Raw genomic sequence first — 26,543 nt, 5'->3', positions numbered from 1 at the left:
TATATTCCTCTACTGAGAATTCTTGTTTAGTTCCGTACCCCATTATTTAATTGGATTGCTTGATTTATTGCTTTTTAACTTCTTTAGTTCTTTATATATTCTGGATCTTAGCCCTCTGTCAGATATAGGGTTGGTGAAGATCCTTTCTGTGTCTGTAGGCTGTTGTTTTGTTCTGATGACAGTGTCTTTTGCTTTAAAGAAGCTTTTTAATTTCATGAGGTCTCATTTATTGATTGTTGCTCTTATAGCCTGTGCTATGGGTGTTCTGTTCAGGAAGTTATCTCCTGTGCCAATGAATTCTGGTCTCTTCCCCACTTTTTCTTCTAACCCATTTAGTGTGTCTGGTTTTATGTTGAGGTCTTTGATTCACTTGGACTTTAGTTTTGTGCAGGGTGATAAATATGGTTCTATTTTCATTTTTCTGCATGTAGACATCCAGTTGGACCAGCACTATTTTTTGAAGATGCTGTCCTTTTTCCACTGAATGGCTTTGGCTTCTTGGTCAAAATGAAGTATCCATTAGTGTATGGGTTTATTTCTGGGTATTTTATTTGGTTCTATTGATCCACCATTCTATTTCTATGCCAACACCATGCCTTTCTTATTACTGTTGCTCTGTAGTACAGCTTGAGATCAGGGATGGAGATATCTCCAGACAATGTGTTGTTGTACAGGATCGTTTTCAAAATTCTGGGATTTTGGTTTCTCCATATGAAGTTGAGAATTTTTCTTTCAAGGTCTGTAAAGAATTGTTTTGGTATTTTGATAGGAATTGCATTGAATCTGTAGATTGCTTTTGGCAGGATGGCCATTCTTAATGTCTTAATCCTACTGATCCAAGAGCACAGGAGATCTTTCCATCTTCTAATACTTTCTTCAACTTCTTTCTTCAGATACTTGAAGCTTTTTTTTCAAACAGGTCTTTCACTTGCTTGGTTAGAGTCAACACAAGGTTCTATATGTTTTAGTGGCTATCCTGAAGAGTGTTTTTCCCTAATTTCTTTCTCAGGCCTTTTGTCTTTGGTATACAGGAGGGCTTCTGATTTTTTGGAGTTAATTTTGTATCCAGTAGCTTTGATAAAGGTCTTCATTAGTTCAAGGAGTTCTCTGATTTAATTTTTGGGGTTGCTCATGTATACTATTATATTATATGTGAATAGTGATACTTTGACTTCTTCCTTTCCAATTTGTATCTACTTGATCTCCTTTAGTTGTTTTGTTGCTCTACCTAGGACTTCAAGTACAATGTTGAAGAGATATGGAGAGAGTGGACAGCCTTGCCTTGTCCCTGAGGTCAGTGGGAGATTTAAGTTTCTCTCCATTGAGTTTGATGCTGGCTCTTGGCTTGCTGTATATTGCTTTAACTGTTTAGATATATGCCTTATATCCCTGATCTTTCCAGGACTTTAAACATGAATGGGTGTTGGATTTTTTTCAAATGCTTTTTAGGCATCCTAAGGAGATGATCATGTGTTTTTTCTCCTTCTGTTTGTTTATATTGTGGATTACATTGATGGATTTCCTTATATTGAACCAACCTTGCATGCCTGGGATGAAGCCTCCTTGGTCATGGTGGATGATATCTTTGATGTGTTCTTTGATTTGGTTTTCAAGTATTTTATTGAATATTTTTGCATCAATGTTCATAAGTGAAATAGGTCTGAAGTTCTCTTTTTTGGTTGGGTCTTTTTTTTTTTTTTATTTTTCTTTTTAGTTACATTTTGTTAACTCTGTGTCCCAGCTGTATCCCGCTCCCTCATTCCCTCCCCAACCCCACACTCCCTCCCTGGTCTCTTCCCTGCCCCTTTCCAAGTCCCCTGATAGGGGAGGACCTCCTCCCCTTTCATCTGACCCTGTTTTATCAGGTATCTTCAGGGCTGGCTGCAAAGTCCTCCTCTGTGGCCTAACAGACTGCTCCTCCCCTGGGGTGGGGGTCAAACAGCCTGCCCTTGAGCTCCTATTAGAAATAGTCCGTGTTCCCCTTACTTTGGAAAACTACTTGGTTACTGAGCTACCACAGGCCACATCCGAGCAGAAGTTCTAGGTTATATCCATAGATGGTCCTTGGTTGAGTGTCAGTCTCAGAAAAGACCCTGTGCCCAGATATATTTGGTCCTTGTGGAGCTCCTATCCTTTCCATATCATACTAACTTCCCTTCTTTCATATGATTCCCTACACTCTGCCGAGGGTTTGGTTATGAGTCTTAGTGTCTGCTTTGAAACACTGCTAGGTAGAGTCTTTCAGATGCCTTTTGTGATAGACTCCTGTCATAAGTTCAATGCACATCCCATTTGTCTTTCTAAATGAGGATTAATCACCTTCGCCTGTGTCCACTTTCTTGATTATCTTCTTTAGGTGTGTAGATTTCTTTATGTTTATCATGTCTTGTAGGTCTATATAAGCGAGTATATACCAAGTTTGTCTTTCTCCTTCTGGGATACTTCACTCAGAATGATCTTTTCTAGATCCCACCACTTGCCTGCAAATTTCATGATTTCTTCCTTTTTGATTGCTGAGTAGTATTCCATTGTGTAAAAATACCACAGTTTCTGTATCCATTCCTCCGTTGATGGACATCTGGGTTGTTTCCAAGTTCTGGCTATTACAAATAAAGCTGCTATGAACATGGTTGAACAAATGTCCTTGTTGTGTACTTGAGCAAATTTTGGGTATATACCTAGGAGTGGTATAGCTGGGTCTTGAGGTAGCACTACTCCTAGTTGTCTGAGAAAGCGCCAGATTGACTTCCAGAGTGGTTGAACCAGTTTACATTCCCACCAGCAATGGAGGAGGGTTCCCTTTTCTCCACAACCTCTCCAGCATGTGCTATCACTTGAGTTTTTCATCTTGGCCATTCTGATGGGTGTAAGGTGATATCTCAGGGTCGTTTTGATTTGCATTTCCCTAATGGCTAATGAGGTTGAGCATTTCTTTAAGTGTTTCTCTGCCATTCGACGTTCCTCTTTCGAGAATTCTCTGTTTAGCTCTGTTCCCCATTTTTTAAGTAGATTACTTGGTTTGTTGCTTTTCTGCTTCTTTAGTTCTTTATATATACTTGATATTAGCCCTCTGTCAGATAAAGGGTTGGTGAAGATTCTTTCCCAATCTGTAGGCTGTCTATTTGTTTTGATGACAGTGTCTTTTGCTTTACAGAAGCTTTTCAGTTTCATGAGGTCCCATTTATTGATTGTTGCTCTTAGAGCCTGTGCTGTTGGTGTTCTGTTCAGGAAGTTGTCTCCTGTGCCAATGAATTCTAGGCTGTTTCCCACTTTTTTTTCCAGCTGATTTAGAGTATCTGGTTTTATGTTGAGGTCCTTGATCCACTTGGACTTTAGTTTTGTGCAGGGTGATAGATATGGATCTATTTTCATTTTTCTGCATGTAGACATCCAGTTGGTCCAGCACCATTTGTTGAAGATGCTGTCTTTTTTCCATTGAATGGATTTGGCTTCTTTGTCAAATATTGAGAATTCATAGGTGTGTGGGTTTATTTCTGGGTCTTCTATGCGATTCCATTGATCCTCCTTTCTGTTTCTATGCCAATACCATGCAGTTTTTATTACTGTTGCCCTGTAGTACAGCTTGAGATCGGGAATGGAGATACCTCCAGATGATCTGTTGTTGTACAGGATCGTTTTGGAGATTCTGGGTTTTTTGTTTCTCCATATGAAGCTGAGAATCTTTTTTTCAAGGTCTGTAAAGAATTGAGTTGGTATTTTGATGGGAATTGCATTGAATCTGTAGATTGCTTTTGGCAGGATGGCCATTTTCACAATGTTAATCCTACCAATCCATGAGCACGGGAGATCTTTCCATCTTCTGAGATCTTCTTCAATTTCTTTCTTCAAAGACTTGAAGTTTTTCTCAAACAGGTCTTTCACTTGCTTGGTTAGAGTCACACCAAGGTACTTTATGTTGTTAGTGGCTATTGTGAAGGGTGTTGTTTCCCTAATTTCTTTCTCAGCCTTTTTGTCTTTGGTATACAAGAGGGCCTCTGATTTTTTTGAGTTGATTTTGTATCCTGCCACTTTGCTGAAGGTGTTTATCAGCTGAAGAAGTTCTCTGGTTGAATCTTTGGGGTCGCTCATGTATAATATCATATCATCTGCAAATAGTGACACTTTGACCTCTTCCTTTCCGATTTGTATCCCCTTGATCTCCTTTAGTTGTCTTATTGCTCTGGCTAGGACTTCAAGTACAATGTTAAAGAGATATGGAGAGAGTGGGCAGCCTTGTCTTGTCCCTGATTTCAGTGGGATTGATTTAAGTTTCTCTCCATTGAGTTTGATGTTGGCTATAGGCTTGCTGTATATTGCCTTTACTATCTTTAGGTATGTGCCTTGTATCCCTGATCTCTCCAAGACTTTAAACATAAATGGGTGCTGGACTTTGTCAAATGCTTTTTCAGCATCTAAGGAGATGATCATGTGGTTTTTCTCCTTCATTTTGTTTATGTGGTGGATTACATTGATGGATTTCCGTATGTTGAACCACCCTTGCATTCCTGGGATGAAGCCTACTTGGTCATGGTGGATGATATCTTTGATGTGTTCTTGGATTCGGTTTGCAAGTATTTTATTGAGTATTTTTGCATCAATGTTCATAAGAGAGATAGGTCTGAAGTTCTCTTTTTTTGTTGGATCTTTGTGTGGTTTAGGTATCAAAGTGACTGTGGCTTCATAGAATGAGTTTGGTAGTGTTCCTTCTGTTTCTATTTTATGGAATAGTTTGTGGAGAATTGGTGTTAGTACTTCTTTGAAGGTCTTGTAGAATTCTGCGCTGAAGCCATCTGGTCCAGGGCTTTTTTTGGAGGGGAGACTGTTAATGACTGCTTCTATTTCCTTGGGAGATATAGGACTATTCAGTCTTTCTACCTGATCTTGACTTAATTTTGGTAGATGGAATCTGTCAAGAAAGTTATCCATTTCATTTAGATTTTCAAATTTTGTGCCATATAGGCTTTTGTAGTATGACCTAATAATCGTTTGGATTCCCTCAGTGTCTGTAGTTATGTCCCCATTTTCCTTTCTGATTTTGCTGATTTGTATGGTTTCTCTCTGCTTTTTAGTTAGTTTGGCTAAGGGTTTGTCTATCTTGTTGATTTTCTCAAAGAACCAGCTTTTTGTTTCATTGATTCTTTGGATAATTTTATTTGTTTCTAATTGATTGATTTCTGCCCTTAGTTTGATTATTTCCAGCCGTCTGCTTCTCTTGGGTGTATCTGCTTCTTTTTTTTCTAGGTTTTTCAGTTGGGCCATTAAGTTGTTTGTATGTGATGTTACAGATTTCTTCTTGTAGGCACTTAGTGCTATAAATTTTCCTCTGAGCACTGCTTTCAATGTGTCCCATAAATTTGGGTATGTTGTGCCTTCATTTTCATTGAATTCTAGAAAGTCTTTAATTTCTTTCTTTATTTCTTCCTTGACCCAGCTGTCATTGAGTAGTAAGTTGTTCAGTTTCCATGTGCGTGTCGGCTTTTTGTTGTTTCTGTTGTTGTTGATGTCCAGCTTTAGTCCATGGTGGTCAGATAGTATACAAGGGATTATTTCAATCCTTTTGTATCTGTTGAGGCTTGCTTTGTGACCAACTATATGGTCTATTTTGGAGAAGGTTCCATGCGGTGCTGAAAAGAAGGTGTACTCTTTTGAGTTTGGGTGAAAAGATCTGTAGACATCTATTAGGTCCATTTGATTTAGGGATTCTGTGAGTGCTTTCATTTCCCTATTTGGTGTCTGTCTGGTTGATCTGTCCCTTGTTGAGAGTGGGGTGTTGAAGTCTCCCACTATTAAGGTATTAGGATCAATGTATGATTTAAGCTTTAATATTGTTTCATTTACGAATGTAGGTGCTCTTGTATTTGGAGCATAGATATTCAAAATTGTGATGTCCTCTTGTTGGATTTTTCCTTTGATGAGAATATAGTGGCCCTCCTTATCTTTTTTGATTAACTTGGGTTGAAAGTCTATTTTATTAGATATTAGGATGGCTACTCCAGCTTGTTTTCTGGAACCATTTGCTTGAAAAACATTTTTCCAGCCCTTTACTCTGAGGTAGTGTTTATCTTTGTTGCATAGGTGTGTTTCTTGGATGCAACAGAATGTTGGGTCCTGTTTCCGTAACCATTCTGTTAGCCTGTGTTTTTATTGGTGAGTTGAGTCCATTAATATTGATAGATAATATTGACCAATGCATGTTAGTTCCTTGTGTAATGGAGTCGATGATCTTACCTTGTTTCATTGCTTGTTTTCTTTTCATTTTTGTTGGGACATTATCTGTATGCCCTGTTTTCTTGGGTGAATTCGTTTTCGTTGGATTGGAGTTTTCCTTCTAGTATCTTCTGTAGGGTTGGTTTGCTGTATAGATATTGCGTAAATTTAGTTTTGTCATGGAATATTTTGTTTTCTCCATCTATGTTGATTGAAAGCTTTGCAGGGTATAGTAGTCTGGGTTGACATTTGTGATCTCTTAGAGTCTCCATGATGCTTGCCCAGGCCCTTCTGGCTTTCATAGTTTCTGATGAGAAGTCTGGTGTGATTCTGATAGGTCTACCTTCATATGTTACTTGGCCTTTTTCCCTTGCTGCTTTTAATATCTTTTCTTTGTTCTGTAGATTTAGTGTTTTGACTATGATGTGACGTGATGTGTTTCTTTTCTGGTCTATTCTATTTGGTGTTCTGTAGGCCTCTTGTATATTTATGGACATCTCTTTCTTTAAGTTGGGAAAATTTTCTTCTATGATTTTTTTGAAAATATTTTCTGGACCTTGGAGCCTGGAGTCTTCTTTTTCATCAATTCCTATTATTCTTAGATTTTGTCTTTTCATAGCATCCTTGATTTCTTGGATATTTTGTGATTGGAATTTTTCTGATTTTACTTTTTCTTTGAGAGAAGTATCAATTTCTGCAAGTGTGTCTTCAGCTCCAGAGATTCTCTCTTCCATCTCTTGTATTCTGTTGGTGATGCTTACTTTTGTGGTTCCTGATCTTTTCTCCAAGTTCTCCAGCTCAAGAGTTTTCTCACTTTGTGTTTTCTTTATTGATTCTAATTCTGTTTTCATGCCTTGCACCATTTCTTTTATGTGTTTGAATTTGGATTCCTGTCTCTCTACGATGGACTCTATTTCTTTGTTCATTTCCTTTTTGTATGCCACTAATTTCTTCTCTACTTGTGCCTCTATTTGTTTGGCTATGTTTGCCTGTGTTTCTTTAAGGGTTTTGTCTATTTCTTCTTTCTTTACCTCCAATTGACTGGCCATCTCTTTGAAAGATTTGTTCATTTCCTCCTTATGAGCCTCAAATAATTGAGCAAGCATGGCTTTAAGGTCATTTTCCTGTGCTTCTGATGAATTGGAATATCCATCGATTTTGGGGTTTGCTGGTGAAGTCATGATGTCCTGATTTATGTTGGAAATGTTCTTTCGCCTACCCCTGGCCATTGGCTTATCTGAGACCTTCCCTGTTTGTTTTTGGATTCTGCCGATCAGACTGGTACTGTCTCTCTCTCGAGTCTGGAGAATTCTTCAGGAAGTTGAGAGAGGTCCCGTGTCCTTAGCGTATGCTGAGGACTAGCTGTACCTGTGGGAGGAAAGTACGCAGGCGCAAACAGAGGCAAATGCAAGCGTGCGTGCGTGTGTGTGTATATGTGTGTGTGTGTGTAAGTGGGTGTGGGCGTGTGTCTCGAGGGACAGAGTGATGGCTAATGTTGAACCCTTGAGTGTGTGGGAGGGGCTCTGCAATGTATATGTCGCAGGCGCTAGTGATGATCGCAGCGCAATTTCTGGCATTAACTGCCTTAACTCCTCAATTAGACCCACAGAGCAGGAACTTCAATGTTCCAAGTGCCCCTCTGTTTCCCAAAGTGGGTATATGGGTGGGAGGGGGTTCGATGCCTGGCTTCTGTTTTAGAAGAAGCCAGGATCAGTGGAGCTGCAGATTCTCAAGGGTGCACTCACTTACAGGCAGGACACTTGGCAGAGATCGGCGTATCTGGGCTGTCTGCTCTCTGGTTTGGCCCTGCTTCTTTGATGTGCTCCGCCAGTTCCGTGCTGCTGTCACTGCCAGGTTATGAGGTCTTGCTGCAGCTGGAGATTTCAGGGTGGTCACGTCAGTGGGAATCGGGGTAACCAGCCTTTCTGTTCTCTGGTTTGGCCCTGGTTAGTCTTAAACTGGAGGGCTGATGTGCCCCGCCAGCTTAGTGCTGCTCCGCCGCCAGGTTAGAAAGTCCCGCTGTAACTGGAGACTGGGTTGCTAGTCCAGATGCTTTCTGGGAAGTCCTGGGGTCTCTTTACTGTGCTCTCCAAGCTTCGGAGGCCCAGCGCCTGGTGTGTCTAGCTTGTATGGCGTTTCTGTCTGGTTTTGGTGAGTATATAGCGTATTCTCTGTCACTGTGGTATTGGGCGGGCCGTACCGTCAGTGATCGCGATCCTGCCAGAGCTAGTATGGCGTCTAGCAGACTCGGGCCCTGGGAGGATGGTGCAGCTGCCGCGCGTGAATCTGGGGCTCCGAGACACAGTACTGCTGGCCTTTGCCGATAAAGGACTTGGGGCTCAGCCTCAGTGGCTGCAGGCCCCAGGCAGTTAGGTCTGCGCTGAGAAAGGCGAGTCCGCTGTGCCGAGGAGGAGGGAGGTCTGGGGGAGGGGAGTGCTGAGAGATCAAAGGATCGTTTCTCACCTTCCCCAAACAAGTCCCTGGGTGACCCGAGGCCAAGGTTTTCACCTCCGGCGATGTTCCCTGTTGTTTAGAAAGTCTGTCCGTTGTTTCCCTGGCTTCAGAAGTTCTTCCACTCATCAACTCAGAACTTTATCTCTTCCACAGCTTGGAAACTGTGTGTGCTAGTCGCCATCTTGGCTCCGCCCCCTTGGTTGGGTCTTTGTGTGGTTTAGGTATCAAGGTGACTGTCGCTTCATAGAATGAGCTTGGTAATGTTCCTTCTGTTTCTATTTTGTGCAATGGCTTGGAAAAAATTGGAGTCATCTCTTCTCTGAAGGTCTGATAGAATTTTGCCTTGAAAAGATCTGTCCCAGGGAATTTTTTTTGGAAGGGAGTCTTTTGATGACTGCTTCTATTTCCTTCCTATCTACTTGATCTTATTTAATTTTGGTAAGTGGAATCTATCAAGAAAATTGTCCATTTCATTTAGGTTTTCAAATTTTGTGGCATATAGACTTTTGAAGGCAGTCCTAATGATTGTTGGGATTTCTTCAGTGTCTGCTGTTACATCCCCTTTTTTGTTACTGAGTTACTGATTCTGCTGATTTGGAGTTTCTCTCTGCATTTAGTTAAATTGGCTAAGGGCTTGTCTATCTTGTTGATTTTCTCAAAGAACCAGATCTTGGTTGCTTCCATTCTTTGAATTGTTTTATTTGTTTCTAATTGATTGATTTCATCCCTGAGTTTGAATATTTCCAGCCATCTTCTCCTCTTGGGTGTGTCTGCTTCTTTTTTTCTAGGGCTTTCAGGTGAGCTATTGTTTGTATTCGATGCTTCAAATTTCTTCTTGAAGACACTTAGTGCTGTGAATTTTCCTCTTAGTACAGCTTTCATTATGTCCCATAAGTTTGGGTATGTTGTGCCTTCATTTTGATTGAATTCTAGGAAGTATTTAATTTCTTTCTTCCCTTACCCAGTTGTTCAGTTTTGATGTATATATAGGCTTTTTGCTATTTCTGTTGTTGTTGAGGTCCAGCTTTAGAGCATGGTGGTCACATAGGATATATGGGATTATTTCAGTCTTCTTGTATCTGCTGAGGCTTGCTTTGTGACCAACTATATGGTCTGTTTTGGAGAAGGTTCCATGAGGTGCTGAAAAGAAGGTATAATCTTTTGAATATGGGTGAAAATTTCTGTAGGCCTCTATTAGGTCCATTTGAATTAGGGCCTCTGTAAATGCCCTTATTTCCCTGTTTAGCCTCTGTCTCAATAATCTGTCCCTTGGTGAGAGTAGAGTGTTGAGGTCTCCCACTCTTAAGGTGTTGATATTGATGTGATTTCTGCTTTAATAATGTTTCCTTTCACAAATGTAGGTAGTCTTGTATTTGGGGCATAGATGTTCAGAATTGTGATGTCCTCTTGGTGAAATTTTCCTTTAATGAAAATGAAGTGGCCCTGCTCATCTTTTTTTATTAATTTTGGTTGAAATTTTATTTTATTAGATATTAGGATAGCTACCCCAGCTTGTTTTCTGGGTTCATTTGCTTGAAAAACATTTTTTTCAACCCTTTACTATGAGGTAGTGTTTTTCTTTGTTGCAGAGATGTGCTTCTTGCATGGAACAGAATGTTGGATCCTGTTTCTGCAACCATTCTGTTAGTCTGTGTCTTTTGTTTGGAGAGTTGTGTCCATTAATGTTGATAGATAGTAGTGATCAATGAACGTTAGTTCCTTTTATTGTGGAGTTGATGGTCTTACTGTGATTCTTTGCTTGTTTTCTTTTAATTTTTGTTGGGAAATTATCTGTATGCTATGTTTTCTTGGGTATAGTTTTCGTTGGATTGGAATTTTTCTTCTAGTATCTTCTGTAAGGCTGGTTTGCTATGTAGATATTGCATAAATTTAGTTTTGTCATGAAATATTTTTTTTCTCCATCTATGTTGATTGAAAGCTTTGTCAGGTATATTAGTTTGGGTTGGGAACTTTGGTCTCTCAAAGTCTGCATGACATTTACTCATGCCCTTCTGGCTTTTATAGTTTCTGATGAGAATTCTGATAGGTCTAACTTTATATGTTACTTGGCCTTTTTCCCTTGCTGCTTTTAATATCTTTTCTTTGTTCTGTAGATTTAGTGTTTTGACTATGATGTGACATGAGGAGTTTCTTTTCTGGTCAAGTCTATTTGGTGTTCTGTAAGCCGCTTGTATGTTTTTGGACATCTATTTCTTAAGTTGGGAAAAGTTTCTTCTATGATTTTCTTGAAAACATTTTCTGGACCTTGGATCCTGGAATCTTCTTTTACATCAATTCCTACTATTCTTAGATTTTGCCTTTTCATGGTGTCCTTGATTTCTTGGATGTTTTGATTTTACTTTTTCTTTGAGAGAAGTATCAATTTCTATGAATGTATCTTCAGTACCAGAGGGTCTCTCTTCCATCTCTTGTATTCTCTTTGCGATGTTTACCTTTGTGGTTCCTGATCTTTTCTCTAAGTTCTTCAGCTCCAGGGATTTCTTTGTGTTTTCTGAATTGATTCTAATTCTTTTCTCATGCCTTGCACCATTTCCTTCATCTGTCTGAATGTGGATTCCAGTCTTTCTATGATAGTCTCTATTTTTTTGTTCATTTCTTCTCTATATGCCACTAATTATGCCTCTACTTTTTCCTCTATTTGTTTGACTATATTTGCCTGTGTTTCTTTGAGAGCTTTGTTCATTTCCTCTTTATTTGCCTCCACTTGTTTGCCTAATTCTTTGAGAGATTTGTTTGTTTCCTCTTTATGTGCCTCTAATAACTGGATAAGCATGGCTTTAAATCCATTTTCCTGAGTTTCTGATGAATTGGAGTATCCATTGATTGTGGGGGTTGCTGGTGAAGCCATGATTTCCTGATTTTTATTGGATGTGTTCTTTCATTGACCTCTGGCCATTTTCTTATCTGTAACCTTCAGTGTTTATCCCTTGTTTTTGCACTTCAGATTGGTACCATCTTTTTCTGTTTTCTGGAAAATTCTTCAGGAAGATGAGAGAGGTCCAGAGCTTTCAGCGTGAGTGTTAGTGTTTCAGCTGTTCCTGTGGGAGGAAAGTCTGTGGATTCAAAATGACGTATGCGAGCAAGTGTGTATGTGCGTTTGTGCATGGAAGTGTGCCTTGAGGGACAGGGTTCTAGAGAATGGAAAAGCTTTGAGTGTGAGAGAGGGGCAACTTGCAGGCACTGAAACAGTTGCAAGCCCTAAAAGTGTTCACAGGAGCTGATGATGAGCACTGGCAATTTGCTCATGCAAATTCCCTGAATACCTTGGTGGCTTACAGGCTACTGGTATTTGGCTCTGACTGAACTCCAGGAGTTATTTGCCTAAACTCCACTGGTAGACCCACAGAGCAGGCGCTTCAATGTCCCAAGAATACCTGTTTCCCACAGAGCATGTGTGGGTGGGAGGGATCTGATGTCTAGCTTCTAGCTTAGAAGGACCCTGGATAGGAGGCTCTGCAGGAATTTGAGGGTGCACTCACTCTCTAGCAAGTCAAATCAGAAAGCACAGGGGTAATCCTTGTTCTCTACTCTCTGGTTTGGACCTGCTGAGTCAAATGTGAGTGGATGATCTCTGTCAGCTTAGTGGTTCTGCAGCCACCGAACTAGGGAATGCAGCTACAGCCATGAAACTGGGAGGCTGGTCTAGGTGGCTGCTGAGATGTCCTGGGGGTCCACAACAGTGGTCCATAGACCTAGGTTGCCCGGTGCCTGGTGTATCTGGGTAGTTTTGTGATTCTGCTGGACTTTGGTGGCTTTACAGCTGGCTACCTGCCACTGAAGGATCAGGCTGCCTGTACAGTCACTGGCTGGGAGGCCATGTGGAGTCCATACAGCCTCTTGCAGACCCAGGACCTGGAAGGATGGTATGTGTATCTCAGACTTGGAAGGCTGGTGCAACTGGCAGTTGTGGCTGAGGAGGTAGGAACCCTGCCTCTGCTGTCTCAGTCCCCAGGCAGTGAGTTCTGTGCTGAGAGTCTCTGGCACTGTGGGCTGGCTCCACTAAGGAGGAGGAAGGCCTGAAAAAGCAAAGTTCAAGGGGTTCAAAGGAGCACTACTCTCCATCCACAGAGAAGTCCATTGGTGACTTGAATCTAAATGGACTCAGCTCAGTGATGTCCCTTCTTGTTAAGGAAGCCTCAGTGTCTATTTTCTGGCTTCAGTTGCCCCTTCAATTACCAATTTTGGAGTTTCAAATCCTCTGCCTCTCAGATACAGTACACACTGGTTGCCGACATCTTGGATCCCCATATATGGTCTTTTTAAAATGAGTCAAGTTATATGTTGTGACATTTTTTTTTCTGAAATATACTAAGGCTTAAGCATTTCTTTTTTTTAAGTCTATATGTTTTAAAATAATTACTACAAAGGTGTCAAACAAAGACAATTTCCATTTGTAAAGATATCCTCAGATTTCCAAAGTGGTTGTACAAGTTTACATTCCTGCCAGCAGTGGAGTAGGGTTCCCCTTTCTCCACATCCTCTCCAGCATGTGTTGTCATTTGAGTTTTTGATCTTAGTCATTCTGATGGGTGTAAGGTGAAATCTCAGGGTCGTTTTGATTTGTATTTCCTTGATGACTAAGGACGTTGAGCATTCTCTGCCATTCAATATTCCTCTATTGAGAATTCTCTGTTTATCTCTGTATACCTCATTTTTAATTGGATTAATTGATTTGTTGCATTTTAACTTCTTTAGTTCTTTTTACATTCTGGATATTAGCCCTCTGTCAGATATTGGGTTGGTGAAGATCCTTTCCCAATCTGTAGGCAGTCGTTTTGTTCTGACGACAGTGTCCTTTGTCTTAAGCATCTATTAACAGCTAATGTTTGTATGTGAGTGTCTATGTGTATGTTTGTGTGTGTCTGTGTGTGGACATGGGTGAAGGCATTACTTATTGTTTTCTGATGTTCCTGTACAAAAATGAATTAATGACTTTTTTCTTTTCTTGAATGTTTAGGGGTGTGATATGCATGCATGTATGTCTATGTGTTTACATGTGAATGGGTACAAGTGGTGTGTCTGAAAAATTACCAGTGTGTATGCATAAGGAAAGCATACGTTGGTGTCTTCTCCTCTTTGAACTCTGTTGTATAGTTTAAGGCGAGTTCCCTCACTTGAACCTAAAAATAGCTGATATCTCTAGTCTAGCCTGCTATAATCCTTTGGGGATTTCCACTTGTCTGGTTTCTGGGCATTAAGTCTGTAGGCAAAAGTACATACACTTATGTAATTTTATCCTTAAATGTAAATTTTAAGACTGTAAGTCTTTTAGAAAAAATATGTAATCTTACAAAGACTTGACACATCCCTTTTTAAATTCTAAGAGAAAACAGAAATTAAGAAAGAAATTCATAGTTTGGTCAAAGTATAGAGTACATTTTTTGAATGCTGAGGAGAATTAATTTTTAGGTAAATGAATTTTACTTGTGGAAATCACTTACCATTTGACATGCAAAGAGAGTCAGGTACCTGTAGTGTCGTCTTATGCTGAGTTGTTGTGGATTATTCCAAAGGGAGTAGATTTTTCTGGACTCAGACTTCAGAGAAACTTTGTTTCCTTTTTTTATTACTTCTACTCGAGAGGACAATAATAAATGTGTGAAGTAAATAAGTCTGTGGAAATTATCTGTGTGGATAGCTTCAATGCTTTCACAGGGGTGAACATCTTGATGAATGCATAAAATGAGCATCTACATATTCATTTAAAAAGGGAAAATTCTATATCGTAGTTAAAAATTGACTTACTATTTGCTTTGCTTTTTTTATGGACAATTTATTTTATTATTATTATTAATTACACTTTATTCATTTTGTATTACCCCATAAGACCCTCCTTCCTCCCCTCCCGGTCCCACCCTCCCCATTTTCTACATGCATGCCCCTCCCCAAGTCCACTGATAGGGGAGGTCCTCCTCTCCTTCTTTCTGATCTTAGTCTATCAGTTCTCATCAGAAGTAGCTGCATTGTCAGGGTTCTAGGTTATCTCCACTGATAGTCCTTGGTTGGAGTATGAGTCTCTGGAAGGTTCCCTGTGATCAAATTATCTTGTTCTGTTGCTCTCCTTGTGGAGTTCCTGTCCTATCCAGCTCTTACTATTTTCCACTTCTTACATAAAATTCCATTCACTCTGCCCATCAGTTGGCCACAGGCTCAGCATCTGCTTTGACAGGCTGCAGGGCAGAGGATTTCAGAGGCCCTCTGTGGCAGGTTTCTAGATTGTTTCCTGTTTTCTTTTGGTTTCCAGAGGCCCTCTGTACCAGGTACCTAGGTTGTTTCCTGTTTTCTTTTTCTTCTGATGTCCATCCTTTTTGCCTTTCAAGATGGGGATTGAACATTTTAGTTAGGATCCTCTCTTTTGCTTAGTTTGTTTAGATGTACAGATTTTAGTGGGTTTATTCTATGTTGTATGTTTATATGGGTGAGTATATACCGTGTGTGTCTTTTTGCTTCTGGGACAACTCACTCAGGATGATCCTTTCCAGGTCCCACCATTTACCTGCAAATTTCATGATTTCCTTATTTTTCACTGCTGAGCAAAACTCCATTGTATAGATGTACCACAGTTTCTGCATCCATTCTTCAGTTAAGGGGCATCTGGGCTGTTTCCAGCTTCTGGATATTACAAATAAAGCTGCTACAAACATGGTTGAGCAAATGTCCTTTTTGTGTACTTGAGCCTCTTTTGGGTATATGCCTAGGAGTGGTATGGCTGGATCTTGAGGAAGCGCTATTACTAGTTGTCTGAGAAAGTGCCAGATTGATTTCCAGAGTGGTTGTACAAGTTTACATTCCCACCAGCAGTGGAGAAGGGTTCCCCTTTCTCCACAACCTATCCAGCATGTGTTGTCACTTGAGTTTTTGATCTTGGCCATTCTGATGGGTGCAAGGTGAAATCTCAGGGTTGTTTTGATTTGCATTTCCCTAATGGCTAAGGAGGTTGAGCATTTCTTTAAGTGCTTCTCTGCCATTTGATATTCCTCTACAGAGAATTCTCTCTTTAGCTCTGTTCCACATTTTTTAAGTGGATTGCTTGGTTTCTGCATTTCAGCTTTTTAGTTCTTTATATATACTGGATATGAATCTTCTGTCAGATAAAAGGTTGGTGATGATTCTTTCCCAATCTGTAGGCAGTCGCTTTGTTTTAATGACAGTGCTGTTTGCTTTACAGAAGCTTTTCAGTTTCATGAGGTCCCATTTATTAATTGTTGCTCTTAGAGCCTGAGCTGTTGGTGTTCTGTTCTGGAAGTTTTCTCCTGTACCAATGAGTTCTAGGGTATTCCCCAGTTTTTTTTCTAGCCGATTTATTGTGTCTGGCTTTATGTTGAGGTCTTTGATCCACTTGAACTTCAGTTTTGTGCAGGGTGATAAGTATGGATCTATTTTCATTTTTCTACATGTAGACATCCAGTTGGACCAGCACCATTTGTTGAAGATGCTGTCTTTTTTCCATTGTATGGTTTTGGCATCTTTGTCAAAAAACAGGTGTCTATAAGTGTGTGGATTTATTTCTGGGTCTTCTGTTCGGTTCCATTGATCCACCATTCTGTTTCTATGCCAGTACCATGCAGTTTTTATAACTGTTGCTCTATAATACAGCTTGAGATCAGGAAATGAGATACCTCCAGAAGATCTTTTATTGTAGTGGATTATTTTAGCAATTCTCGGTTTCTTGTTATTCCATATGAAGTTGAGAATTTTTCTTTCCAGGTCTGTAAAGAATTGTGTTGGCAATTTGATGGGAATTGCATTAAATCTGTAGATTGCTTTTCGTAAGACGGCCATTTATACTATGTTAATCCTGCCAAGCCATGAGCATGGGAGATCTTTCCATCTTCTCATATCTTTCTCTAATTCTTTCTTCAGAGACTTGAAATTTTTTTCATACAGGTCTTTGACTTGCTTGGTTAGGGTTACATCAAGGTACTTTATATCATTTATGGCTACTGTGAAGGGTGTTGTTTCTCTAATTTCTTTCTCAGCCCTTTTGTCTTTTGTATACAGGAGTGCTACTGATTTTTTTGAGTTAATTTTGTATCCGGCCACTTTGCTGAAGGTGTTTGTCAGCTGTAGGAGTTCCCTGGTAGAGTTTTTGGGGTCACTCATGTATACTATCATATCATCTGCAAATAGTGAAAATTTGACTTCTTCCTTTCCCATCTGTATCCCCTTGATCTCCCTCAACTGTCTTATTGCTCTAGCAAGGACTTCCAGCACTATGTTCAAGAGATATGGAGAGAGTGGGCAGCCTTGTCTTGTCCCTGATTTCAGTGGGATTGCTTTAAGTTTCTCTCCTTTCAGTTTGATGTTGGCTATAGGCTTGCTGTATATCGCCCTTACTATGTTTAGATGTGTGCCTTGTATCCCTGATCTCTCCAGTACTTTAAACATGAATGGATGTTGGATTTTGTCAAATGCTTTTTCAGCATCTAGGGAGATGATCATGTGTTTTTTTCTTTCAGTTTGTTAATATGGTGGATCACATTGATGGAATTCCATATACTGAACCACCCCTGCATACCTGGGATGAAGCCTACTTGGTCATAATGGATAATATCTTTGATGTGTTCTTGTAATCGGTTTGCAAGTATGTTTGCATGAATGTTCATAAGGGAGATTGGCCTGAAATTATCTTTCTTTTTTGAGTCTTTGTGAGGTTTAGGTACAAAGGTGACTGTGGCTTCATAGAATGAGTTTGGTAATATTCCTTCTGTTTCTATTTTGTGGAATAGTTTATAGAGAATTGGAGTTAGCTCTTCTTTGAAGGTCTGGTAGAACTCTGTGCTAAAGCCATCTGGTTCTGGGCTTTTTTTGGATGGGAGACTTTTGATGACTGCCTCTATTTCTTTGGGGGATATAGGACTATTTAATTGATTTACCTGGTCCTGATTCAGCTTTGGTAAGTCAAATAGAACAAGAAAATTGTCCATTTCAATTAGATTTTCAAATTTTGTGGCATATAGACTTTTGAAGTAAGTCCTAATGATTGTTTGGATTTCCTCAGTGTCTGTAGTTATGTCCCCCTTTTCATTTCTGATTTTGTTGATTTGGGTGGCGTCTCTCTGTCTTTTATTTAGCTTGGCTAAGGGTTTGTCGATCTTGTTGATTTTCTCAAAGAACCAGCTCTTGGTTTCATTGATTCTTTGAATTGTTTTATTTGTTTCTAATCGATTGATTTCATCCTTGAGTTCGATTATTTCTAGCCATCTACTCCTTTTTGGTGTGTCTGCTTCTTCTTTTTCTAGGTTTTTTAAGTGGGCCATTAATTTGCTTGAATGAGTTGTCTCGAATTTCTTCTTGAAGGCACTTAGTGCTATGAACTTTCCTCTTAGCACTGCTTTCATTGTGTCCCACAAGTTAGGGTATGTTGTGTCTTCATTTTCATTGAGTTCTAGGAAGACTTTAATTTCTTTCTTTATTTCTTCCCTGACCCAGCTGTCATTTAGTAACAAGTTGTTCAGTTTCCATGTGTGTGTAGGCTTTTGGTATTTCTGTTGTTGTTGAAGTCCAGCTCTATTCCATGTTGATCAGACAGGATACAAGGGATTATTTCAGTCTCCTTGTATCTGTTGAGGCTTGCTTTGTGACCAACTATATGGTCTATTTTGGAGAAGGTTCTATGAGGTGCTGAGAAGAAGGTAAATTCTTTTGTGTTTGGGGGTAAAGTTCTGTAAATGTCTGTGAGGTCTAGTTGATTCATGACCTCTGTCAGAGATATTGTTTCTTTGTTTAATTTCTGTTTTGTTAACCTGTTCTTTGTTGAGAGTGGGGTGTTGAAGTCTTCCACTATTAATGTTTGGGAATCTATATGCGGTTTAAATTTTATCAATGTTTCTTTTACAAATGTGGGTGCTCTTGTATTTGGGGCATAGATGTTCCGGATTGTGATGTCTTCCTGGTGGAATTTTCCCTTGATGAGTATGAAGTGTCTTTCCCCATCTCTTTTTATTAATTTTGGTGGAAAGTCTATTTTATCAGATATTAGAGTGGCTACTCCTGCTTGCTTCTTGAGTCTATTTGCTTGGAAAGTCGTCTTCCAACCTTTTACCCTCAGGTAATGTCTATTTTTGTGTCTTAGGTGTGTTTCTTGTATGCAACTGGGTTTTGTTTACGTATCCATTCTGTTAATCTGTGTCTTTTTACTGGAGAGTTGAGTCCATTGATGTTGAGAGAGATTCATGACCAGTGGCTGTTAGATCCTTTGATTTTGATGTTGGCTGTGTTCATAAGTTTGTGTGCATGGTTGCTTTTTGTTTTACTGTAGTAAGGTTAATTATTTCCTGTGTTTTCTTGAAAGAAGCTCATTTTCTTGGGTTGTATTTTCCCTTCCAATGTCTTCTGTAATGCTGGATTTGTGTGTAGGTATTGTTGAAATTTGTTTTTGTCATTGAATATCTTGTTTTCTCCGTCTATGAGGACTGAGAGTTTTGCAGGGTATAGTAGCCTGGGCTGACATCTGTGTTCTCTTCGGGTCTGCATGATATCTGTCCAGGCATTCTGGCTTTCATAGTCTCTGTTGAAAAGTCAGGTGTGATTCTAATGGGTTTGCCATTATATGTTACTTGGCCTTTTTCCCTTGCAGCTTTTAGTATTTTTTCTTTGTTCTCTATACTTACTGTTTTGACTATTATGTGGCAGGAGGATTTTCTTTTCTGGTCAAATTTGTTGGGTGTTATGTAGGCCTAATGTATCCTTATTGGCTTCTCCTTTAACTTGGCTAATTTTCTTCAATGATTTTGTTGAAAATATTTTCTGGGCCTTGGAGAAGGAAGTCTTCTTTTTTCCTCTATACCTATTATTCTAGGTTTTGTCTTTTCATATTGTCTTGGATTTTTTGGATGGTCTGTGTCAGGAATTTTTTGGATTTAACATTTTTTTTGACAGATACATCTATTTCTTCCATTGTATTTTCTATACCTGAGATTCTTTCTTCCATTTCTTGTAGTCTGTTGGTTATGCTTACCTCTGTAGTTCCTGTTTTCTTCCCTAAATTCTTCCTCTCCATTATTTCCTCCATTTGTGTTTTCTTTAATTTTTCTAGTTCTATCTTCAGGTCTTGAGTTGTTTTGTTTACTTCCTTCACCTGTCTGATTGTATTTTCCTCTTTTTCTTTTAGTTCCTTCAACTCTGTTCCTTTTATTTCTTTCAGTGATTTAATTATTTCTTCTCTGAAGGCCACGAGCTGTTTGGCTGCATCTTCTTGGATTTCTTCACGGATGGCCATAATCTGCTTGTCTTTAACTTCCTCCATTTCTTTGCGGATAGCCATGATCTGTTTGGTTTTATCTTCCTCTAATTCTTTACGTATTTTATTTGTTTCCTCTGTTATCCTCTTCATCAGCATAGATTTAAGATCATCTTCTTGATCTTTTATTATGCTGCGTTTTCCAGGGCTGTTCGCCCCTGGATGGCTGGGTTCTGGAGATGCCATATTACTCTGTCTTTTGTTGGTTGTGTTTTTATGCTGACCTCTACCCATTGGGCTGATTTAGGTGTTGGTTGTTAGTTTCCGTGCTTCCTGGAGTCCTGAGGTAGGCAGAATTCCCTTGGTCGGAAGATGATTTTTCCTGAAGGAGTCTTCTTCTGCTTTTTGGTTATGGTCACTGTATGGCCAGTGTTTCTCAGGAATTGCCACTGCTCACCTCAGGTTTATTGCCCTGAGTAGTAGCTCTGGTCTTTGTTAGGCAGGGGGATCTCCTCTTACCCATAGAAGTTCTCAAGACAGCTGCCCCTCTCCTGGGTTTCTCGTTATAAATTTAGTGTGCTGCTGCTCACTAAATTTCCATGTACAGTTCTCTTGAAGAACCTGCTGATTCCCTAGCTGTGGTGTTTTCTCCCAACAGGGAAACTTAGTCTGTTATCCTGGGGCACACAGTTCTGTTGGAAAAGTGAGAGGTGTGCCCAGCAAGTCTCTGGGCCAGAGGCTGAGTGCTCCACTCTGGGCCTGGAGAATGTGTACCTAGGTTGAGTTGGCACCTAGGGGCGCCGCTCTGGTCTGGAGGCTGGGTGCCTCACTCTGGACCAGAAGCTGTGTGTCTCTGTCTGGGATGGCGGCTGCAGGCACTGCTCTGTTCCAGAGGCTGTGGGTGCAGCCCTCTTGAAGGACCAGGGATTCCCACAGTTTTGTCAGTCTAGCTAGGGAGAACTGGTTGATCCTTGGCAGAGTATCTGAGGGCTGCTGTAATGGCTCTCTGGCTTTTGTAGGTCTGAGGATGCAGCTGTGTTTCCCAGTGCCCTAGGGGAATTCAATAATGGCAGCTGAGTACAGCGCTTTTACCTGTATTAGAAAGCTAGAGCCTAGAGTCTGCGTGAATACAGAAAGTCTTTTGGTGCTGGGTGTCCTGAGCGTTATAGCTGATGAGCCCCTCCGCTGGGGGTTTCCTCCTGCCAGAGACACCCAGTCTTTGCTTTGGGGACTGCTGTTCTGTCCTGGGTGGCGAGTAGAACTCACAGGCACAGATGCTCACCTGTGGCTCCGCCTTTCTGGCCTTTCCGAGCCTGGGCATCTGCCTAAACTGGATAATTTTCCTGAATCCTTTTCGGGGTGGGGGTGTCGGCTGAGTGCTCTGAGATCAGACCAGCCGTTTTCCTCCCTGTGGGTTTGCACCTGACAGTGAAACGCAGTCCTCTGGTGCTCTGGTGCCCTGGTGCCCTGGGGCCCATAGTCCTATCTGAGGCAGCGAATCAGGTGCACAGGCAGGGATCTGTTCAGGTGCCTGGGTCTCCGGCTGTGGCTCCGGGCTGGCTCCTGTGGTGCCCGCCGAACCCCAGTCTTTTCCAGGGGATGTCTGGGTGACCTAAGGTCGGTCCCAATTGTTTCCTGCTCCGTGGGGTTATCTCTTGACTGGAAAATCCAGTCTGTGATGTTCTGGGCCCACAGTTCAGTCTGAGACAGTGACCAGATCACACTGGCGTGTAGCTCTGGGCTAGCGACCAAGAGCCTGGTGGAACCAGGATCTCTTCCGCAGTTTAGCAGGGTGAGTTAAAGCTGATTGAATCCCCCACCGTGGGCTATCCTCTCACCTGTGAAACACAATCATTTGTGTTTTATGGCTGCGAGTTCTGATTGCTGGTCACTGTGCCAATCCTGCTGTGCTGCTGCTCAGAATGAGAGTCCTTCTGGCGCGGCCATCTTGCCTTGCCCCCCTTTGCTTTTTTATTTATGCTGTTGTATTTAATTTTTTAAAGGCATCCACTAAAAACATGGATCTCTGTACACTTAAGGGAAACTGTTCTATTAATATAGATATGGAGAAGTTTGAAGCCTGGAGTAAACGGGCATGGACAGATGTATTTCTTCAGATATACAAGGTAATACTTCCACTCTTTGTTGCTGTAATTTTGTTGGTGTTCTTCATTCACATGGATAGTGCAATAGTTTAGGAAATGATGTCATGCACATCATACACATCATAAACACAGTGGCATATGTAAATTATGTTTTCCTTCTTATGGAAATATTTGGAAGTGAATGTTCCAGAGCTGTGCTTGATGTATTCCATCCTTTCACATATGTATCAGCCTTTCTGATTAAACATTTTTCCAAAATCAGTTAATAAAAATTTTAATTAATCAGTTTAATTTAATTAAATATCAATATGATCTTTAAATGTAATTAAATAATGTAGTCAGAAGATTTGTTACTACATTTAAATGATGTTCCATATACGTAGGCATTATCCAGTATTTCAGTAGCTGGGCCTACTCTGTTTTTTCATCTCTGTTTCTACTCCCCTGAGACTTATTTTTTAGATTTTTAGTTGTCTTCCTTCATTATCTTGGTATATGGCTATTATCAATAAGGCTTACCATAATAGTTTATTTTTACATTGTAGTTTAATCCATTTTACTGAATAGTTTTCTGTTGAATAAAACTAGAAAGATTCTGATTTAAAGTGTTTAAGCAGATTTTTTTAAGATTTAGAGAAGATAATTTATGGAGTATGAGATACCAAAGATTATAACTCTTGGTGTTTATATAACCATGATTTATATATTTCAGTTATGTATTATTGTTGTCTTATTTAACTTTTTTCTATTTTCCTTAATGTGATTTGTCCACATATTTGATATACAGATAGATGAGTTGTTGCACAAGTACTTTGCTCTTCGTCTTTATTTTAATACAGTAAAACACCATGATACATCTGATAGTCTTATTGACAGTTCTCCACCCATAATTGCAGATGTCAGTTACTTCAAGAAATTTTTTTATATTGTGCATAAAGACTAGGAAATTATCCTGTATTATATGACCAATATCCACTTATAAGTGAGTATATACTATATGTGTATTTCTGTTTCTTGGTTACTTCACTCAGGTTGATCTTTTCTACTTCCCATCATTTGCCTGAAAATTTCATGATTTCTTTGTTTTTTAATTGCTGAGTAGTATTCCATTGTGTAAATGTACCACAATTTCTGTATCCATTCTTCAGTTGAGGGACATCTAGGTTGTTTCCAGATTCTGGCGATTAGGAGTAAAGCTGAACATAGTTGAACAAATGTCCTTTTTGTATGGTGGAGCATCTTTCAGACCTATGCCCAGGAGTGCTATAACTGGATCTTGAGGTAGCACTATTGCAAATTTTCTGAGAAAGTGTCAGATTGATTTCCCAAATGGTTGTACTAGTTTAAATTCCTCCTAGCAATGGAGAAGGGTTCCCCTTCCTACATAACCTCTCCAGCATTTTTTGTCACTTGAGTTTTTGATCTTAGCAATTCTGAAGGGTGTAAGTTGGAAACTCAGGGTCATTTTGATTTGCATTTCCTGGATGACTAACAACATTGAGATTTTTTTTCTTCTTATATATATTACAGTTTATTCACTTTGTATATCAGCTGTAGCCTTCTCCCTCATCTTCTCCCAGTACCACTAACCCTCTCTCTATTCCCCCTAAGACCCTTCACTAGTCCACTGATAGGGGAGAATTTTCTACTATTCTAGCTGACCCCAGCCTATCAAGTCTCATCAGGGCTGGCTGCATCATCTTCCTCTGTGGCTGTCAAGGCTCCAGGGGGAGGTGATCAAAGACCCAGCTACTGATTTCATGTCAGAGACAGCCACTGCTCCCCTTACCAGGGATCTCACTTAGAAATTTGGTAGCCTATAGGCTTCCACTGTGCAGGGATTCTAGTTCTTCTTCATGTGTGGTCCTTGGTTGCACTATCTGTCTCTACAGGGCCCCCAGGAACAAGGGTTTTTGTCTTTCTTGATCTGCTTGTGGAGTTACTATCCCTCCATGTCTTGCTATCTCCCTCTTCATTCTATCTTCCTAAGTTTTCCTGCAATCTGCCCAAATTTTGGCTATGAGTCTCAGTAAAGATACTGATGGAAAGAGACTTCAGAAACCCCTTGTGGAAGGCTCCTGTCCTGTTCCTTGTTTACTCCTACTTCTGATGTTTACCCTGTTTGCCCTTCTGAATGAGGTTTCAGCCTCTTCCCTAGGGTTCTCCTTGTGGTTTAGCTTCTTTAGGGTTATAGATTTTAGTATGTTTACCTTCTATTATATTGATAATATCCACTTTGTGAGTGTGTCTTTTTGTATCTGGTTTACCTCACTCCAGATATTCTTTTCTAGTTTCCACCATTTGCCTGCAAATTTCATGAAAATTTTCTGATAGATTCCATTTACCAAAATTACATCAAGATCAGGTAAACAGAAAAATAGCCCTATATTCTCCAAGGAAATAAACACAGTCATCAAAGGTCTCCTGTCCAAAAAATGTCCATGGTCAGATGGTTTCAATGCAGAATTTTATCACACCTTCCTAGAAGATTTAACTTCAGGACCCTTCAAACTTTTCCACAAAGGAGTCACTGAAGAACTTTACCAACCTCCTTCTATGAGGACACTGTCACCTTAATACCTAAACCACACAAATACCCAACAACAAAAAAATAGAATTTCAGCCAATCTCCCTTTTGGAGCATTGATGAAAAATACTCAATAAAATACCTGCAAATCGAATCGAAGAATACATCAAAGATAGCATCTGCTGTGACCAAGTAGGCTTCAACCCAGGTATGCAGGGGTGGTTCAATATATGAAAATCTGACAATGTAATCCACCAAACTGAAAGAAGAAATCACATGATCATCACCTTGGATGCTGAAAAAGCATTTGACAAAATTCAACATTCATTCATATTTAAAGTTTTGGAGAGATCAGGTACAAAACACAAATACCTAAACATAGTAAAACCAATACACAGCAAGCCTATAGCCAACATCAAACTTAATGGAGAGAAACTTAAAAAAATTAACTGAAATCAACGACAAGGCAAGGCTGTCCAGTCTCTCCTTGTCTCTTCAACATAGTTCTTAAAGTCCTTAGCTAGAACATTAAGAAAATTACATGAGATCAAGGGGATACAAATCTGAAAGGAAGAAGCCTACCACAGAGGACCTATGAAAGATGTGCCCAGAAGGGTATCTAAGTAGTTGCTGATACTCATAGCCAACTTTTGTGCAGAGTGTAGGGAGGGATTCTTATGTAAGAAGGATGAAATAGAAAGACCTGGAGAGGACTAGAGCGCCACAGGAAGACCAATAATGCCAAAATGTCTGGGCCCAGTGTGTCCTGCAGAAAGTGACAATTCAACCAAGGACTATGCATGGAGAGGATCTAACCCTCCACCCCCTCCACACTCAGATGTAGTCCTTGGGCAACCCAGTCTCCATGTGCTTTCCCTAGTAAAGGGAGCAGTGATAGTCACAGGCATGAACTCGGTTACCTTCTCTTTGATCACTTCCCCCTGGTGGGGTGTCCTTATTAGGGCCCAAAATTCTGAGGATTCAGACAGTCCTGATGAGATCTGGTTAGCTGGGGTCAGAAATCAGGGGAGAAGTACCTCCCATATCAAGGACTAGGGAAAGGACATACTGGGGTAAGATGAAAGGAGGGTGGGACCAGTAGGAGATGAGTGAAGGGGCTACAGCTACAATACAAAGTGAATACATTGTAGTAACTAATAAATGTATTTCCTGGGCTTAGGGAGGAAAAAGACTAGAAAATTAATATCATTGCTGTGTTATTGTTATTTTCTGCTTTATTTTGATATATAAATTAACACACATTTGTATATTATCTTTATGTCACCAGTTGTATACTCTGCTACTTAACTTCACCAGCTACATTCAAAGATAGACACTGCTGCCCTTACTAGGCAACATACTTGGAAACTGAGCAGGGGTTCTAGGACCTATCCATGTAGGGTCCTTGGTTGGTGTATCGGTCTCTGCAGTAAATCCTGGGCCCAAGTTTTCGGCTCTGTTGCTCTCCTTGTTTAGTTCCTGTCCCTTCAAAACTTTCTATCTCCTTCTTATTCCCTAAGGATTCCTGCACTCTGCCCAAAGTTTGGCAATGAGTCTCAATATATCCTTCTATACCATGATAGGTAGAGTCTCTCAGAGACCCCTTGTGGAAAGCTCCTGTCCTGTTCCTTGTCTTCTTCTTCTTCCAATGTCTATTCTGTTTGCCTTTCTGAATAAGGTTTCAGCCTATTCCCTAGGGTCCTCTTTCTTGTTTAGCTTTTTTAGGACTATAGATTTTAGTATGCTTATCCTATGTTATAGGGCTAATATCCACTTATAAGTGAGTATATACCATATGTGTCTTTCTGCTTCTGGGTTACCTCACCCAGATTGATCTTTTCTAGTTCCCACCATTTGCCTGAAAATTTTATAATTTTCTTGTTTTTAATTGCTGAGTAGTATTCCATTGTGTAATTGTGCCACACTTTCTGTATCCATTCCTAGATGAGGGACATCTAGGTTTTTTCCTGATTCTGGCTATTATGAATAATGTTGCTATGAACATAATTCAACAAATGTACTTGTATGGTTTAGAATCTTTTGGGTA

At 40.1% G+C, this 26,543-nt stretch overlaps 1 protein-coding gene across 1 annotated transcript in view; it reads left to right on the top strand.

The window, feature by feature from the left end:
* Positions 1-26,543, top strand: part of LOC129677283 (cilia and flagella-associated protein 47-like) — a 603,052-nt gene that overhangs the window by 195,629 nt on the left and 380,880 nt on the right. The window contains 1 exon segment of the mRNA XM_055607932.1: positions 21,868-21,990. Coding sequence (XP_055463907.1) covers positions 21,868-21,990 — 123 coding nt within the window.

The sequence above is a fragment of the Psammomys obesus genome, unplaced genomic scaffold, assembly GCF_907164565.1.
Source record: "Psammomys obesus unplaced genomic scaffold, mPsaObe1.curated_primary_1811, whole genome shotgun sequence".
In the NCBI taxonomy this organism is placed as follows: domain Eukaryota; kingdom Metazoa; phylum Chordata; class Mammalia; order Rodentia; family Muridae; genus Psammomys; species Psammomys obesus.
This window is presented reverse-complemented; position numbering and strand designations above follow the sequence as displayed.